Source organism: Phocoena sinus, chromosome 4, assembly GCF_008692025.1.
Source record: "Phocoena sinus isolate mPhoSin1 chromosome 4, mPhoSin1.pri, whole genome shotgun sequence".
NCBI lineage: Eukaryota > Metazoa > Chordata > Mammalia > Artiodactyla > Phocoenidae > Phocoena > Phocoena sinus.
The window spans coordinates 49,015,914-49,033,982 of NC_045766.1; the positions used below are offsets into that span (position 1 = coordinate 49,015,914).

The window sequence follows — 18,069 nt, forward strand, 5'->3', positions numbered from 1 at the left end:
ATGGATTCTGCTTACCATATTGTATACCAATTCACTCCTCAAAGTGCTTTTAGAAAATGTTTTATTTATTTATTTTTTGCGGTACGCGGGCCTCGCACTGTCGCGGCCTCTCCCGCCGCGGAGCACAGGCTCCGGAAGCGCAGGCTCAGCGGCCATGGCTCACGGGCCCAGCCGCTCTGCGGCATGCGGGATCCTCCCGGACCGGGGCACGAACCCGCGTCCCCTGCATCGGCAGGCGGACTCTCAACTACTGCGCCACCAGGGAAGCCCTAGAAAATGTTTTTTTTTTAAATAGCCAAAGAAACATTTTCCTTTCTATTCTAGGTACAATGACCTCCAAATCCACAGCGACAAATTTACATTAATTATTTAAAAAAAAATAAACCTGAAATGATCCTATCATTTTCTGCAATTCCTAAGCTCACTGGATTCCGTTCTTACCTAGTTTAACTTCTGCATTTTCAGTCAGCAAGACATTTTGCCCTTTAATATCTCGATGAATCACTTTATGCTGGTGCAGGTGACTCAGCCCCTGGAATGAAGGAGAGTTGAGACGGGTTAATAGGAATATAAATCCAGATGTAAAAAATTATTTTGGATGTTAATGATCCAAAAAATTTAAACTCACCCAGAGATACTTTCATTATTTTATTTACATCTTTCATGTGGTCATAATTCTAAATGGAGCACAATGTTTGTTTGTTCTAAACTTCAGGCAATGATCAATATAAACTGAAATATACAGGTGGTCATTGCAATGCCTGGTACGGTGTTAAATGAAACACTTGCATATCAGCTTTTATCTCGGGTAACAAGGAACCACACAGGCCATGACACATGCACATGTTTCAACATGCACATGTTTCAGCTAACAGTACTGTGAATAGTGAGGACCACCGGTATTTGCCAGTTGGTAACAGTAATATCTACAGAGTCTGTACAGAAATCTGATTTAACTGAAGCCTCCACTTTTTGAATTTAAAAGTTATTATACAATTTGAATTAAGCACAATAAAATATTACTCAGACCAGCCAAGAATTTCCCATTGGCTTTAGCCAATGTCTCACATTAAAAAAGGAAAAACAGCAACTTCTATTTCCTTTGTTAATGTTCATCACTGTCATTTTTAGTGCTTTATATTTGTGACTCTGTGCTCATTATGTGAAATAATTATTCAGTGACATCTCAACCTGATTGTGTTCCATTTCTCCATGAATTACTCTGATTTTGGGGGTTTTTTTGTGGTGTGGGTTCGAAAACCTACAGACTTGTTCTAAGGTGGTCTCATGTTTCTCAGATAAACTGTAACCTAAAAGAATCTAAAAATGGAGTACTGAAGTAAATCATGTTATGCTAACACTTGTTAATTCAAGGTATTGGATACCCAAGTGTTGTTGTTTTTTCTTTATGATTTTCTGTAGTTTTAATTTTTTATCCACAATAACAAAACCATGGTATGAAAGATGAAGTTGAAACAAAGAGAAAAAAAAGAACTAGATATCTGAATCCCCTTTTGTTGAGAAAATTCAGCATGAGAATATGAATGCCCCGAAAGATCCATGTTTGTGTTTAGGAATATCAGTAAACATAAACCATGAGACAGGACAGTTTGAGGCGCTAGTTTGGGTCTTATAAAATTACCTTTTTTATCTAGTCGATTTGGCTTGAGGTAGGCATCAAATAGATTAAAATGTATAGTTTTCACAGCATATTACCACTCCATGAATCCTTAAAAGAGGGACTGAAGATCCATTTCCTTCTTTTACCATCAAAGTGGTTGGAAGCAGATACCACAGCATGTAAGTGAGCCAAAGGTTGTATTTAATGAGATCATAAAATGCATGGAGGGTCTTCTCTGAAACTTCTTGCGGCTAGGGACCTTTGGGTGATCAAATGTCCCTTCCAATGAGTCACTATGTCTCAAATACCAGTATTATCATTTGGGAGAACATATTGGAAGAAGGAAGAAAACCACGTTTTCACACGTTTTAAGACCAGCTATTGAGAGATACTCATGGGGTGAAACATCCTTGCTGCTTTTAGAACCCTGGAGATCACGTGACTGATCCCCAGTAGGGTTACCCAGGAGTGCAGAAAGCCAGAGTGGGCAGAACCAGCCCTGGAGACTCAGTAGATTCTTGGCACCCATGGGGTGGTCTGGATAACTAAATAATCTGTCATGCTTTCCTGAATGAGTCAAATTCTACACCAGAAATCCAAATTAACTTTACACAATGGCACATCAATACTTGGAGATACATGTCAGACTTGAAGGAGTTCAGCAAGCATACCTCATTGTTTTTCCCTCAAATTTTGTTTTGTGCTCTGAGAAATCTTTTTGCCTTCTCCAAACCATGGAGGTATTATCCTATATCTTCTCTTAAGAGCTTTATTTTTTTATATCTTTTGTACTTATAACCATAATCCACCTGGAATTAATTTTAAAATATGATATAAAGCAGGTATAAGCTTCATGTTTTTATATGGATATTCAACTGATCAAACACTATTTACTGATTAAAAGACCCTTTCCCTACGTGTTGCAGCACTGCTTTTGTCATAAATCAGGTGTCCGTATGAGTGGGTCTGTTCATGGACTCTCCATTCTGTTTCATTGGCCATTGTCTATTCTTGTGACAATACCACTCTGTTTAAATTACTTAGCAGCTTTATAATAAGTCCTGGTAACCGGCAGCACAAATACTTCAGCTTTGTTCCTCAAAATTGCCTTGGCTATTCTTGGCCTTTCGTATTTCCATACAATGTTTTAAAAATCAGCTTGTCAAGATCGACAAATGTACCTAGAAGGATTTTTTTTTTTTTTTTTTTTTTTTTTTTTTTGCGGTACGCGGGCCTCTCACTGTTGTGGCCTCTCCCGTTGTGGAGCACAGGCTCCAGATGCGCAGGCTCAGCGGCCATGGCTCACGGGCCCAGCTGCTCCACGGCATGTGGGATCTTCCCGGACCGGGGCACGAACCCGCGTCCCCTGCATCGGCAGGCAGACTCTCAACCACTGCGCCACCAGGGAAGCCCCCCTAGAAGGATTTTGATAGGCAGTTTAATGATACCAAGGATCAGATTAGGGAGAAATAACATCATTATAATATTGAGCGTTCTGATTCATGAAATAGTATATACACCTCTATTTATTAATGTCTTCTTTGTCTGTAATATTTTGTAGTTTCCAGTGTAGAAATCACTCACATGTTTCTGTACATTTATTTTTAAGTATTTGAACTTTTATGCTAATACAAGTGTTAGCATTTTAAAATTTCATTTTCTATTTGTTTTTTTTTCCTAATGTGGGTTGAATTAAAGGGATACACATAGTTTTTTAATGCCTTCCTCCCTCCCTCCTTTCCTTTCTTCCTCAGCACATAATCTGTCTCTCAAAGGCATATTTTGGACACATCACGCAAACTGTTTTACCTTTTGTTCCCTTATACTAAGAAGGTAGAGTAAATAAATAAGTAAATAAATAGCTTCCAAGCAGATCTAGTAAGAATGCTCAGTGGACATATAATAGCCTCCTTATTAGTAGCAAGAGATAATTAAACTAATCTGAACAAACTAAAATATGACCAATTACCTCCTTCTCCCTGAAGTGAACTCAGCAAATACATGACACTATTGTCTAGATTGTCTGATTGTGCGATTTGCGGGCAAAACCGGGCAAATGGGCACATTCTTGTCCACTGTCTTGCCTGCTTTTAGATATTGTCTCAGAGAATTTTTTTAAGGTAAAATCAATTAAACTAGGTTATATGTACTAAAATGGCTAAAGTCACACAAGCCTTAAACTTTCACAAATGGAAAACTCAAATGAGTGATCAAAATATCCCTAAACAATCCATTTCCTAAGTGGGACACTATCTCTGTGATCCAAAATCAGATTTCCAATTGGAAACCCCATAGGAAATGAATCCCAGGTTAAGAGAAATCACCCAATTAACCCTCCAAATGAGAGCGCACACGTTTACAAATTAGTGGAAGGTCAGTGCAAAGTTCAACACCTCCCAAGGTATCCCGTGTTGTCACTTACTCGTAAGATCTCCCTGCAGATGTACGCGATCCACTCTTCCTTCAACGTGTTACCTTTCGTGTTCTTGATCAGGTCAGTGACAGAGCCAGCACCACAAAACTCCATCACCAACTGGCAAAGGAAGCAGACATGCCATTATTATCATTCCACTTCACGGCTTCCAATGAGTTAAGAAAGCATAAGGTGTCCCACCTGGCTGCTCTGGAATGCCATTCCTGCAAAGAAAAAGTGACCATAAAACGATATATAAAACATAAATTTTTATCTTAATTTTTCCCCAAAATGAAAGAAAGGAAAGATTATTTTTAATTTTCCAACCTGAAAATTATAGCTGGAAAACTAGGAAAATCTTCATATTCTAAGTATTTGTTTTAAACGAGGGCAGTTAGGTGGCACAGATGTAGTTGAGAATATCCCTGTGTTTTTATCCAATGGTCAAACTCAACTTTCCTGTAAAAGTAGCATCATTCCCCTGTCTGAAAGAGCTGTGGTTGTCTAGGCAATCCCAAGTCAGAACAATTCAAGTGCACACTGTTTATGTTATTGGCTTGTAAGTGGCACTTTAAGCTGTCAGAGTGAGGACTATCTGCTTTTAATTAACTTCAGCAAATGTTCCCAGGAGGCTGGACATATCAAATAAATTCAATAAACAATAAGCCCTAATTTAGCACTTTTCATCCCCAAAGCTCCAAGTTCTCTATAAATATAAACTCATTACAGTACTCAGCAACTTTATAAAATAGGCAGAAAATGAACAGCTCCCTTTAGTTAATGGAGGAGTAGAGACTAGAAGAGGAAAAGCTATCCATTTGCTTTTACATTCATTTTCTAGGTTTAGAGAAACACATCCATTTCCATACATTCTCCCTCTTCTTCAAAAAGTCTGCCACAAAAGTCATCTTTTTGTGACAATAATTTAAATGACTAGCAATCAATCTCTGATTTGACACTAGAAACAGAACTAATATGGGGCCATAATGAAATCACATTGATGGTTTTGGCTTTGTCCAAACGTACATTCCTAACCTCAGCGCCGTGTCACCAGGTCCTAAAAGATACCCCACCAGGCTGTAAGATCTCTGGGCAGAAATAATGTTCCCTTTCTTTTCCTGCATGTCTGGTTGAAACAATAAAAACTCATGAAATGAGTTTCCTGAATGAGTTTCTAATGTCTGTTCTGATTTATCTTCTTATGATCTTACAAAGGGTAATGAAACCCTCCAATCTTCTCCAGAGTACCGGTGGAGACTGATCAGGAGCTTTTGTAAGGAAATTTGAAAATGCCACAATAGACCTCGTTCCAACCCAGTAACAGTTGTAAAATTACCATATATGAGAGCCAGGAAGCTATCAAAGACCACAATATCATGTTAGAAAGGACTGAGGAATCAACTTTAAGAGGTCTCACTGGCCAAAGATGGGATAATTTGAGCATTGGTAAGAATAAGAACTGCAATATCTTGAAACACATTAAATATGCTGAACTAAATGCATTAATAAAGACACCCCTTAAAAACAATATAATCGGGGGGTTTCCCTGGTGGCGCAGTGGTTGAGAGTCTGCCTGCCGATGCAGGGGACACGGGTTCGTGCCCCGGTCCGGGAGGATCCCACATGCCACGGAGCGGCTGGGCCCATGAGCCATGGCCGCGGAGCCTGTGCTCCGCAACGGGAGAGGAGAGGCCACAACAGTGAGAGGCCCGCGTACCTCAAAAAAAAAAAAAAAAAAAAAAAAAGAATATAATTGGCACTGTTTGAAGAAAATGAAGAACAATCTTCTTATATTGAGACTGGTAGATAAAGGGAAAGAATGAAGAATTTACACTGCCTTTCTTATACAAGTTTTACCACAGTGATTAAGTAATAAAAGAGGTAAAACTTCTCTTCACGAAAAACAAATATTCCATCTAATAAGTGAAGAAGACATAATAGAATTAGAATATCATTATTTCACAACCTCTAATAAACTAGTGGATTTAGGCACTGATGATCAGTGACTGCTAACATAAAAAAAAAAAAAAGAAGTAACCAGTTATGATTTGCTTCTTGATTAGAATAACACAACATCACCTCAAGAGTGGTCTTGCCAAAAACAAAAAAACTAAACAAAACAAAAACCCAAAACTAAATCTGATCAAGCCTCTACTTCCAGTTACCAATTTACAGGAAATTCAGAGGACTGAGGAACATGTTACATCATGGGGATATAATCAACAAAACCTAGAATAAAAAACTCCACAGGGTAAATGGCCCATTTGCTTCAACAAATATATATCAAGAAGGATAAAGAGAGATGGAGGGGAAATCTGTAGATTTTAAAACATTTAAAAAGATATACCAACAAATTGCAATGGATGCAACTTATCTGGATACTAATTTTTTTTTTTAATGCTGCTAAAATTTTTGAGACAGTCTACAGTCTAGATATTTGCTGACACTAAGGAAATGTGGTTGACATTTTTTAAGTGTGATAATAGTACTGTGGATATCTGAAAAAATGGTCCTATATTTTAGAGAAACATACTGGAGTACTATGGATAAAATGATATGATGATAGTTTCTTCTACAAATAGTACAGGGTCAACTGGATAGCCACATGTGAAAGAATGATGTTGAACCCTTACCTCATGCCACATACAAAAAATATCTCAAAATGGATCAAAGACCTAACTACAAGAGCTACAACTGTAAAACTCTTAGGAGAGAACATGGGGTAAATTTCCATGACCTTGGACTTGACAATGGTTTCTTAACTAAGACAGCAAAAGCACAAACAACAAAAGAAAGAGATAAACTGGATTTCATCAACATTAAAAATTTTGTGCACTGAAGGATACTATCAAGAGAGTGAAATAACAACCCATAGAAAAGTATATGCAAATCACATATCTAATAAGGGTCTAGTATCCAAATTGTATAAAGAACTCTTACAACTCAACAACAAAAGTATAAACAACACAATTTAAAAACAGGCAAAACACTTGAATAGACATTTCTCCGAAGAATATATACAAATAGCTAACAATGTTCCACATCAATAGTCGTTAGGAAAACGTGAGTCAAAAGCAGAATGAGATATCACTCCACACCTTCTAGGATGACTATAATTAAAAAAAAAAAAAAAAAAAAGCAGAAAATAATATGCTGGCAAAATGTGGAGAAATTGGAACCCTCCTACATTGCTGGAGGGAATGTAAACTGAGACAAACTGTTTGATGGTTCCTCAATAAGTTAAAACATAGAAATACCACATGACCTAGCAATTCCACTTCTAGGTATATACCCCCCAAAATGGAAAACAGGTGTTCAGACAAAAACTTGCATATGAATGTTCAAAGCAGTACTGTTCACAATAGACAAAAGGTGGAATTAACCAAACTGTCCATCATCAGATGAATAAAATGTGGTATAGGCATACAATAGAGTATTATCAGCTGTGAAAAGGAATGAAGTACTGATGCATGATACAACATTGGATGAATCTTGAAAACATTATGCTTACTGAAATAAGCCAGAGGAAAAATGCTAAATACTGTATGAATCCATTCATATGAAATATCCAGAAAAGGCAAATACACAGAGACAGAAAGCAGATTAGTGGTTTCCAGGCACTAGGTGGAGGGAAGAATGGGAGTTCCAGCTTAATGGGTACAGAGTTTCCTTTTGGGGTGATGAAAAAGTTCTAGAACTAGACAGAGGTGATGTTTGTGCAACATTGTGTACTTAATCCCACTGAATTATACACCTTAAAATTATTAAAATGGTAAATTTCAAGCTGTGTGTATTTTACCCGAATTTTTTTTTTTTAAAGATGATGAGATTTGTTTCAAAATAATGGAAGGGAGGAAGTAGATGGCTGTGTAGATGGGGCAGGATTGACTACTGGTTTGATGACTGTTGGGGCTAGTTTTGGGCACATTATACTGTTCTGTCTACTTTTGTGTATTTTGGGGATTCTCTATAAATACAAAGTTAAAGAAAATCTCAGTTATGTAAATTGTGGTTTAACAGCAGCAGGATGGACCAAAGAAACATCTTTGGGTAGAAAGAAAAGAACATTTTCTCAAGTGCACAAAACATGTTTGTGCCCCTTCTCCAAATCCTACCTTGAAAAACACAGTGACCAGACCTCCTACAAATGCATCCATTGCTCCTGTATCAGCTGGAGAAAATGTCCCACCATTGAGCTCTATTAGCCACATAATTATAATTCCCAAGGAAAGCAGTGGAAGCCCAGTGACTCCGGTCTTTCAAAATTAGATTGGACAAAACACTTTCAAATATTCAGTAGGAAACAATCCTGCTCTAGCCAGGCACTAATGTCAGTGGTTTCTATAATTTGCTTCTCCATTCAGCTCTAGCTGAGGGCTGCTAAGTTCTTTTCATCTCACTATGGAACAAAATGATTGTTAAATTATGTAATGGGATTTTTTTTTTAAAGAAAAAGAAAGAAAGAAACCAGCCTTTGCTAGCAATCGGTTCCTGCAGCCTCACAGCAACACTGATAATTACTGCCACCACACAGCGGGGACACTCCCTCACCACAAGTAACTTCATCACATTAATAAACAGAAACAGGGCTCAACATGCCAAGCCCAGCAGTGATAAGTCAATCACTTCACATCTCACAGGCAAGAAATAATGCATCATTAATATTCTTTCTGAAAGAAAGTCCTCAAAGAGTTGACACTGGGGCAACAATGCTTGCTAACATTTACTGAGAAGTTACCATGTGCCGGACACTGGGCTGAGTGATTTGCACTTATCGTTTCATTAATTCTCCTTCTCCTCAATTCCTTTTTCTTTACTTATTTGGAAATGAAGGTTAGTTATGGTCTGCAGCCTTATCCATGGTATATATACTCGTTAAGTAATTAGGGCAGGGTTGAAAGCATCATGCTTTCTCAGGTACTCACTGTATGAACTTGGGCATGTTCCCTAACTCCGCTGGGCTCAGCACCCCACCACCATCACTATTAAAACAAAATAAAAGCATCAGCCTTATATATGTGATGTGAACACTGTGTTCTACAGAATGGAAAGCTTCTGGTAGCCAGAAATCTCAAACTCTATTACTTATCCATTTTTGGTCTGTTTGCACTTATTAAAAAAAAAGTTTCCAGCTTGGAAGATAGCATTAATAGCTCCCCAAGGTCCACTTCACTTGGATGGTGAGGAAATGGCTGAAAGAGCACATATAAAGGGCATGGTGCACATGTGTTTCTAAAACTTCTGTTAATGAAAGAGTACCAAGGACACATGTCTTTTTTTCAAGCTTGTATCACACAGCAAGAAGACACAGCAGTGCATCCTAAAACACTGGATCTTTTTATTTGGAGGGTTGGAAGAGGGTGTAAGAGGTTTAAAGAGAATCTTATATTTGAAATTCTCATTCAATATCACCTACATAACTGGGTCAGAAAATGAAAATACACATGCATGTCACTTGGGAAGAAAGGATGAAGGTTAAGTTAAAGTGAGGACAGAACTGCACTCAGGCACGATGGGGGCTGGGCCTGGGCTGGACCTGGAACCTTGTCAAGGTGGAAATATTTAAAAAGCAGCACAGGGTGTAGTGCAACCCAACTGTTAGGGAAAAGCTTGCCTGGATTGTTGAATGTGGGTAGTTATTTCTACCTAAATTAAAATGGTTAATTTTTAAAAACAAAGGCTTCTAACATATTTCACAATTTGCATGGTTGTTTATCACATACTTTTGTCTGATGAGAAGGATGTTTTCTCTTAGAGGTTGTGGGGTAAGGGGGTACTTATTATGCCCTCCTGTGCTTTCCCCCTCCTTCAGGACGGTATTTAAGAAAAGGGTCTTTGATTGGGTAATTGGGATTGACATATATACACTACTATGTATAAAAGAGATAACTAATGAGAACCTACTGTATAGCACAGGGAACTCTACTCAGTGCTCTGTGGTGACCTAAACGGGAAGGAAATCTAAAAAAGAGGGGATATGTGTATACATATAACTTATTCACTTTGCTGTATAGCAGAAATTAACACAACATTGTAAAGCAACTATACTCAAATAAAAATTAATAAAAAAAAAAAAAAGAAAAGTAAAGAGCCTTTGGCCTCAGCTGATCCCAGAAGGAGTCCCAGAAGCACTATGTGAGTCTTCCCTGAGGTCACCCCCTAACCGGGAGGGGCATGGGTTTGGAATCAGCAGATGTGGTCACTTCTAACTTGCTTTCTCCAACGCGAGTCACCTCTGAAAGAATTTTAAAAAGTTTATTCGCAGAGCCAGCCTAAGAGGCTTAGGATGATTTCTGGGGTCCCTATAGTATTCACTCACGTGCTAGTTAATTGGTTTTAAGTTCCTATAACAAGCAAGAAAGCTTTAAGGTATTTTAAAACTGCAGGACTAGCCTAGAATATCTTGACAAGAACATATTCCCCCCAAATGTCACTAGTCAGTCACCCACAGGAAAAATGACTACTAACAGATTCCTTCTCTTTTATAGTAAAAGGAGGGGTGGGAGACAGGGGTGAGGGAGAGGAGGGAGAGGGAGGATGAAGGTCGACCTAAGATGAAAGAAGTCTGCACCAAGCAACTGCAGGGGCAATCTAAGAAAAGGAGAGGAAAGATAAACTTCCAAGAATTCACAAGTCTGCAAAGGATGAGCCTATTGACCTTGAAGGTCCAGAAACATCAGCAAGGTACAGGATATTTTTAACATGTGTAGCTGGGAGTAGCCAAAGATCCCATCTGCATGATTTATGAAGGTGTTAACAAAACTCAAACTCAGTGCTTTGTTACAGAATGCTGCTTCATTTGCCAAAGGTAGTTTAAGTTGCACAACACAAAATGTGTGTATGGAAGTACAAAAATTGGTGGGTATACATTTATCATTTCAGTTAACTGATGCAAAGGTAAAGCAAAACTGTGGGGAATTTCAAATTTGGAAAAGCAACCTATACTGGCTTTTGCATTCGTTTTTATTAATTTTTAAAAATTTTTGTTTGTTTGTTTATTTTTATTTATTTTTTTTGGCTGCATTAGGTCTTTGTTGCTGCACGCGGGCTTTCTCTTGAGTCATGGACTCAATCATAGAAACTAACCTTAAAGGCTAGTTTTAGAAGAATTTGGGGTGGGGATAGGGGAGCAAGTTTTCAGGAAAGTTAAAAATAGGAAAAGTAAAAGCAACACTGGCTTTAGAGGACTTAGGACTAAGAAACTTGGTAGATGAGAATTTTGAGAAGTGCAACACAAACAGGAATATTGACTTTGGCTCAGAATTAATCTAGACTAGGAACCAGAGGGTTGTATAGACCATTAGCAGAGTAACTGTAAGCATATATAAAGTCTTCCTTTTGCTAAGGTGAAAAGCAGTTTAAGCACAGTTCAAATGAAATTCATTGGGATAAAAGAAGAAATCATTTTCACATTCTTGTCCTGTGACAAGAATTAATCACCCATTAATTCATAAAAATGATTCCACTAAAGCTGAACTCAAGTCCAGTTGCAAAGTATTAAATCAGGTGTAGCTTTGGGGCAGCTACACATGCAATGGGGCAGCTCCAAGACTGGGAGACTGTTCACAATCCCTCCTCCTACTATTTCAGGCACGCTTCTATATTTACCAAATTCAGCCTTTACAATTTTCTACTCACAAATAGTAAGATTCAATCACTTCTCCAGACAAGTGACCTAGGCTGTATATATGAAGGAGACTTCTTTAGTAATAAAATTATAAAACACTAATTAACCCCCTCTGTCCTATGAAAGCCTCATTTCTGATGCATAGAACTAAGAAAAGAGTAAATTTCAATGAACTGTTCAGGAGACTCAGCTACAGGTGGTTGGGTTTTTAATGGTGCTATCTGCAGCACTTTACATTTCAATCTTAAGACAACCAAAAATGTTAGGAGGCATGCTTTTTGCCAAACCAAGATGCTACAGCAATGTAAATCCAAACTATAAGAAACTTGGATTTCGGGAGCTGTGGCCAACATCACTGCAGATTCTAGAAAGGATCCCCCATTGGTGATTGAAAGACATCTTGGTTCATCCCAGTATCTCATTCCCAGATGATCTTACATGGGGCGTGGACAAGCAATGTCAGTGCATGAAAGACAGCAGGCAGTGACGGGCCTCTTGTGCAATTGGAGTGGGTGCGTGCCCTCTAGGCAGCCGAGCTACTGCTCTAACATGCTGCTGATATTCAGGACTTCAGGCCCAAGAGTTCCAGATCATCTGATTTTTCAAAACCTTTCAAGGAATCCAGACTTTTGTGTGGAACTGCTGTACTTTTTTTTTTGCTGTACGCGGGCCTCTCACTGCTGTGGCCTCTCCCGTTGTGAAGCACAGGCTCCGGACGCGCAGGCTCAGCGGCCATGGCTCACGGGCCCAGCCGCTCTGCGGCATGTGGGATCTTCCCAGACCGGGGCACGACCCATGTCCCCTGCATCGGCAGGCGGACTCTCAACCACTGCGCCACCAGGGAAGCCCTGCTGTACTTTCTTCTAACGTTGGCATCATTAAAGCACCACCACCTTATGTGGGTCAAACTAAACCCATTTACCTGAGCAGCAATTAGTCTCCGGGTCGCCAGTTTGAAAACTCAGACCTCGTCCAAATTTATCATTTTTATAAGAAAGAAACCAATGACAGTGATGCTGCCTCTGCTCAAGGTGAGACTGCAGGTCTCTGGACTCCAGGCCAGGTCTCAGGCAGCTGCTAGCATGTTTCCCCTAAATGCACACAACATAATTTCTTAATGCTTAGCTCTACAAGTCTTCAAGGATACAGTCTAATAAATGGCTTATTGAGTCATCTCAGTATAATAATCTGCTATGTCACTTGACCAACCTACATTTTGGAAGCTAATCAGAAATGTTTTTCCTTTTATAAGATAGTCTAGACCCATGATTGTTGAGGTGGTATCAAAAAAAGGTAGCAAAACATGTGTGATTTCGCTTTTTAACTTTAGGAAATTAACCCACTTAATAGACAGGCCTTCTCACTCCCGGTGTCTGAATGGCACGCAGCAAAGTGGAGAGCCTCTCTTTGCTGAGATGCAGCAGAATAAGATGGCCACGTTGTGTGTCAGGGTTCGCCTTATTTCGGAGAGATCGGAATCTTTATTGAAAGAGCTCCCTTTTTTGATTTCCGGATCAGGCCCTGAGCAGTTGATAAGGGAGAATTACTTGGCCATTATCAGAAGTAGTTGTATTTCCACAAAGAGCTGGTACTAAACAACAGTTTATCTCTACGACAAGACTGATAGAATTCACACAGATTATAATTCAATCAGACACCTGAAACAGCACATATATTGGTTGGTGGCCTATGTGCAAACCTCTGTCCTCCAGCCTCAGCAAAAGAAATACCTGGGCAATAGTTCCTGTCACCTGAAAACTGGGAATAAATGTTAGAGAGTGCTGTGCTTGGTTGCTACAGGCTCTGTCTCTATACAATCCATAATAATATTTTTATATAAATGTAATCCTAACAGAATGCCATTAGCCCAAAGAGTCAACTATCTGTGACCTTTGCAACTATTTGCTAAAACACTCCCAAAAGGTTTAATGTGCTTTTCAAAGTATATTTCTTAGACTTAAAAAATACTGTCTTCCTAGCAGCTAGCAGGTCTTGCTGTCCTCTTTGAAAGCTGGGGAAACTGACAAATGAAGATGAACGGTGAACTCAAAATAGATTTTGAGCAAAGCTTCAGTCCTATTTGGAACACCAACCTCTGAAACTATTTTCCCAACTATTGGAATTATTTTTCACAACAAAAAGGAGAAGAATGTAGGGTTCAGGGGCTTGATTCTAGCATGAGGCAGCTTGGGGTTAGCTAAAGCACTGGCTTCATCACTCACTAGTTGTGAATCCTTAAGCAAACTTCTTAACTGCTCTGAGGCTAATTTCCTCATCTGTAAAGTGGGGATAATGAGAATATCTAATTTGTAGAGGGATTGTGAAGATCTAATGAAATAATATGGCAATGCAAACAAATACAGTACTTGGCACATGGTAAGTAGGTGATAAATATTACTTGCCATTGTTATTAACACAGAATGGCCCAAATTCAGTGAGTCAGAGGCCTCGGAACAAGTACACACTAATGTATTCTATAACCAAGTTCCCATCAATATTGTGACCTGGTGTTAATTTGCCAACTATTATGTTTCTGTCCTACCTTTAATTTTCTAAGTTCCTCCTTAGTTTGCCATCAAATAGAAGAAGAACAACTAGAAAAAGAAATGATGCTCTTGTACCCATGAGGCGTTTCATAGCTTTGTATTTTTATCCCCAGTGACACAGAAGCTAATGGACCATTTCTAGTGGGGAGAGTCAGAAGAGTCCTCTGCATGGGCACAAATCTGACAAAAGGGAGGCTCTCTGTCTACCAAGCAGAATGTGGGGCATATAATTGCTGCATTTTGCCACCAGCATTTGACTGCAGGTGGGGAAAATGGAATATGAAGGCAGAGTTCCTCCCCCCATGGCGCAGGTTTGGAAGTCATCACTACTTGTAGACGCCCCTTTGTGAACTTCAGGAAGGGGATCAGCTTGCTGAAACAGTCTCCTCATTGGCCTCCCTGCTCCCCCTCTGGTCCCTATCTGGTCTAGTCTCAACCCAGCAACCAGAGGGATCCCTTCATTCTATGGGTCAGATTCCATCCCTTCATCTTCAAAACCCTCCAGTGGCCCCCAGCTCACTCAGAGTAAAAGCTGACATCCTGCCAATGTCCTGTAAGGCCCTGCCTGATCTGGCCCCAGGTCTCATTCCCACATCTTCCAGTCACACTGGCCTCATTGTTATTCCTGGAAAACACCGGGCCTGGAATGCCCTTCCATCAACAATGGGGCTTCCCCTGGCCACTGCAGCACCTACCTGCAATCCTCATTAGTCTTTGCCTGCTCTTCCAGGCATTTATCCTCTTTCAGCATGCTGAGTAGCTTTCTGACTTAATTATGTTTATTGTTTGTGATCTGTAGCAAGAATGTAAGCTGCATGCAAGTAGGGGCTTTTATCACTTTTGTTCATTGATATATCATAAGTGTCTGTAAGAATGCCTTGCGCCTAGCAAGTGCTTGATATGTATTTGTTGGATGAATGAATGAATGGATGAATAAATGAACACATACTCATGCAGGCTCCTAGCTCCCAGCAACCACAGCCATCTCCATGGGAAGAGCAACTGGCCAGCGTACAAAATGGTGGGCAGTGACTTGTTTCCAGAGCATAAAACCTCCTGTTTGTGCCATGCAGATGCAAACAGGCTTGCTTCTTTCTTCCAGTGCCAGTCTGAAAATGGACTGCAGATTTTGCTCATTAAAAAAAAAAAAAAATTAAAAAACCCCAAAACTTCCAGTGCCTTTTGCAGAACTTCAGGCCAAGCTAAACTGTCACATTTCAAGAAATCTGCATTCTTGTCATGTGTCCATCCATTAATGAGCTCGGAGGCTCTGAGAAAGACAATTAGCTTCACTGGGATCCAGTAAAATAAATGACAACTAATTTTCTTTCCAGCTTAAAAAAATCTCAGCATTAGGAAAAAGGTGAAAAAAAGTCAAGCCCTGCTTGACCACTCCTCTCCTTCCTCAGCCAATGATTCGTAATATATATACCCAAATTTTAATAGTTCAGCCTAATAAGAAAACTATCCTGTCTGGCCCATCTCACAAAAGGAATGATATTAATAGTTATGTGTGACTCATCTGGAAAGAGTTGTACTACCTCAAGTGATAAGCCAGAGGTGATTCCAAAGCTGTATTAATGCTTTCTTTTAATCTGGAGCCATGGCTCTGACCAAACCAAAAAATGCTTCTGCAGACAGTATCAAAATAGCTATCATTCTCCTCTTGTCATCTGCTGCAGCTTGAAGTAAGGCAGGGGTCATTGCTAAAATGTTAGATTCCTGGCAGTATAAAAGTCCTTTGGGAACACAGAGATATTTAAACTTGTGCCATCTCATCGTATCCTGCTGAACATGCAGGCCACAGGGAAACTGAACTCTCACGAGTACCTGTAGCAATTATTGGTTTGAACCAATAATAGCAGTAGTAATAATCATAATCATAGCAACCAAGTTTGTACCAATAATATCACTTTCATTCATAAAACAACTATTTTGTCAGCATCACATGCCCGGCCCCTTCCTAGCGTTGAGGAAGACACTGAGATGCAAAAGACGCATTCCTTGTCCTCAGAGCCTGTCTATATGAGGAGCAAAGATAGCCCAATGAGAAGCAATTAAGAAAGACATGAAAAAAAGTTTCCAAAATTAAATTACTGAAATTACTACCCAGAAACAAATATCTTCAACATTATTGGCGTACATTGTTCTAGACATCCCCGTCATGTTAATATATGTATATATATTTTTATGTAGTTACCCAAATATTCATTTAGGATACATTCCTGGGTGTGAAAATACTGGGTCAAAAGTAAGGCATTTTCTTTGGGAGATTAAATATAGATATAGATACAGATATAGATATATCTGTGTGTGTGTGTGTGTGTGTGTGTTCCAACTGTCCTTGTGTAAAGTTGTACCAACATTCATTTCAAGCAGGGGGCGTGAATGTCCATTCTGAGTATATCATTAAAAAAAAACCTTTGCCAATCTCCTGGGTAAGAAGTGGTATCTAATTCTTGTTTTCTTTTGCATTTAGATTGTCAGTAAGACTACGCTTTATTGGTAATTGATATTTATTACTTTGTTAATTGCTGCCTTGTCTTAATCTTTCTATTAATCATTTCACATATTTTCTTACTGATTTATAAAAACTCTTCATCTCTAAAGGCTACTGAATTCCTCCTCATCATATATTTCTTAAATTAGCGATTTGCATTTTTTACTTTGATTATTGCATTTTCTGTATTTTTTATATTGTAAAGAACTTACATTCAATATTAGATCCCGAATCTTTAATGACGGACATCAAAGAAGTCTTTAAAATATACCTGAATTCAATACCAGCTTGCTCTAAAATATACCTGAATACAACTAGAACCATAGATCTACACACATTTTTAAACGTATTCAAATATTTTTTGAACTTTCATTTTTCACAGTAAAATCTTTTAAAAATTGTTATTAATTTTTCATGTTTCCTTTTGTCCTTTATTTTATATTCACTATTTTATCTTTTACAGCAGAATTGTCTATGGACAATTAGTTTTGTGGCGAAACTGCCTGCAGCAAAGATGTTTAAGCCAAAATACAGGACATGAGTTTACTTCTCTGTAAACCTTAGTTTTGTCATACAAAAAAATGAAGATAATAATAATGTCTACCTCAAAGAGCTGGAATAAATGATAAGCTTCATTAAAAGCAAACAGCATGGTACCTAAAGTATAATAAAAACTCAATAAAGGTAGTCATAAGTGGGAAAAAAAAAAACAGAGAACCTAACAACTAGCTTTAGGGACGGTCCACATTAAGGGATAGGAGATAGAGAGTTATTCAAGGAAATGGGAGAAAATGTCGAAAACACAATTTATGGATATCATGGAGTAAAGGATTTCAAAGAACAACTGAACCTAGGAATGAGGATAGAGAAATGCATTTCAGTAATGAGGATAGAGAAATGCATATTCAGTCCTGGGTGTTTTCTATGTAAGAAAAGCAAATTTGGGCAGCACTACATACCCAAAGTTGGTCATCCATGCCTGGTGGGTTCTTTTTGATAAAAGCACCATAGTATGTAGCAATATTCCGGTGATGAGAATATTTCTTCAACATGTTAATTTCTTGTTTGATTTCTTCCTCTTCATCCTATATTAGAACAATAAATATTGTCATGAAAATCCAGTGTCTTTAGTAAGATTCTGTTTTTCATCACCATCTATATCAACTATGCAATAATTTCTTTCTTAAGTTTTTTCTTCTGTGGTAACAAACAAGCATAATTACCATATAACTTGACTTTCTTCCTTGACTACAAAGAAAAAATTTACAAGATAACACATTGGCAGTCCAAGGGGGTCTTCTGTTTGTACAGCAAACCAATATAGCAGGCAACCTGCTAGGAAAAAAAAAAAAAAATCCTCAT

At 38.6% G+C, this 18,069-nt stretch overlaps 1 protein-coding gene across 5 annotated transcripts in view; it reads right to left on the reverse strand.

The window, feature by feature from the left end:
• Nucleotides 1-18,069, reverse strand: part of TNIK (TRAF2 and NCK interacting kinase) — a 414,569-nt gene that overhangs the window by 134,127 nt on the left and 262,373 nt on the right. For 4 of the 5 annotated variants that reach the window (XM_032631527.1, XM_032631526.1, XM_032631525.1 and 1 more), the window contains exons 4-6: nucleotides 17,667-17,792; nucleotides 4,044-4,154; nucleotides 442-532 (exon numbers count right to left, since the gene is read on the reverse strand). Coding sequence is in view for 1 of the 5 variants with exons in the window: in XM_032631528.1 (XP_032487419.1) it covers nucleotides 426-532; nucleotides 4,044-4,154; nucleotides 17,667-17,792 (344 nt within the window). In the remaining 4 variants the exon portion in view is untranslated. Of the gene's footprint in view, nucleotides 1-425; nucleotides 533-4,043; nucleotides 4,155-17,666; nucleotides 17,793-18,069 lie in introns of all 5 variants that reach the window. The other variant, XM_032631528.1, reaches the window with a different exon arrangement.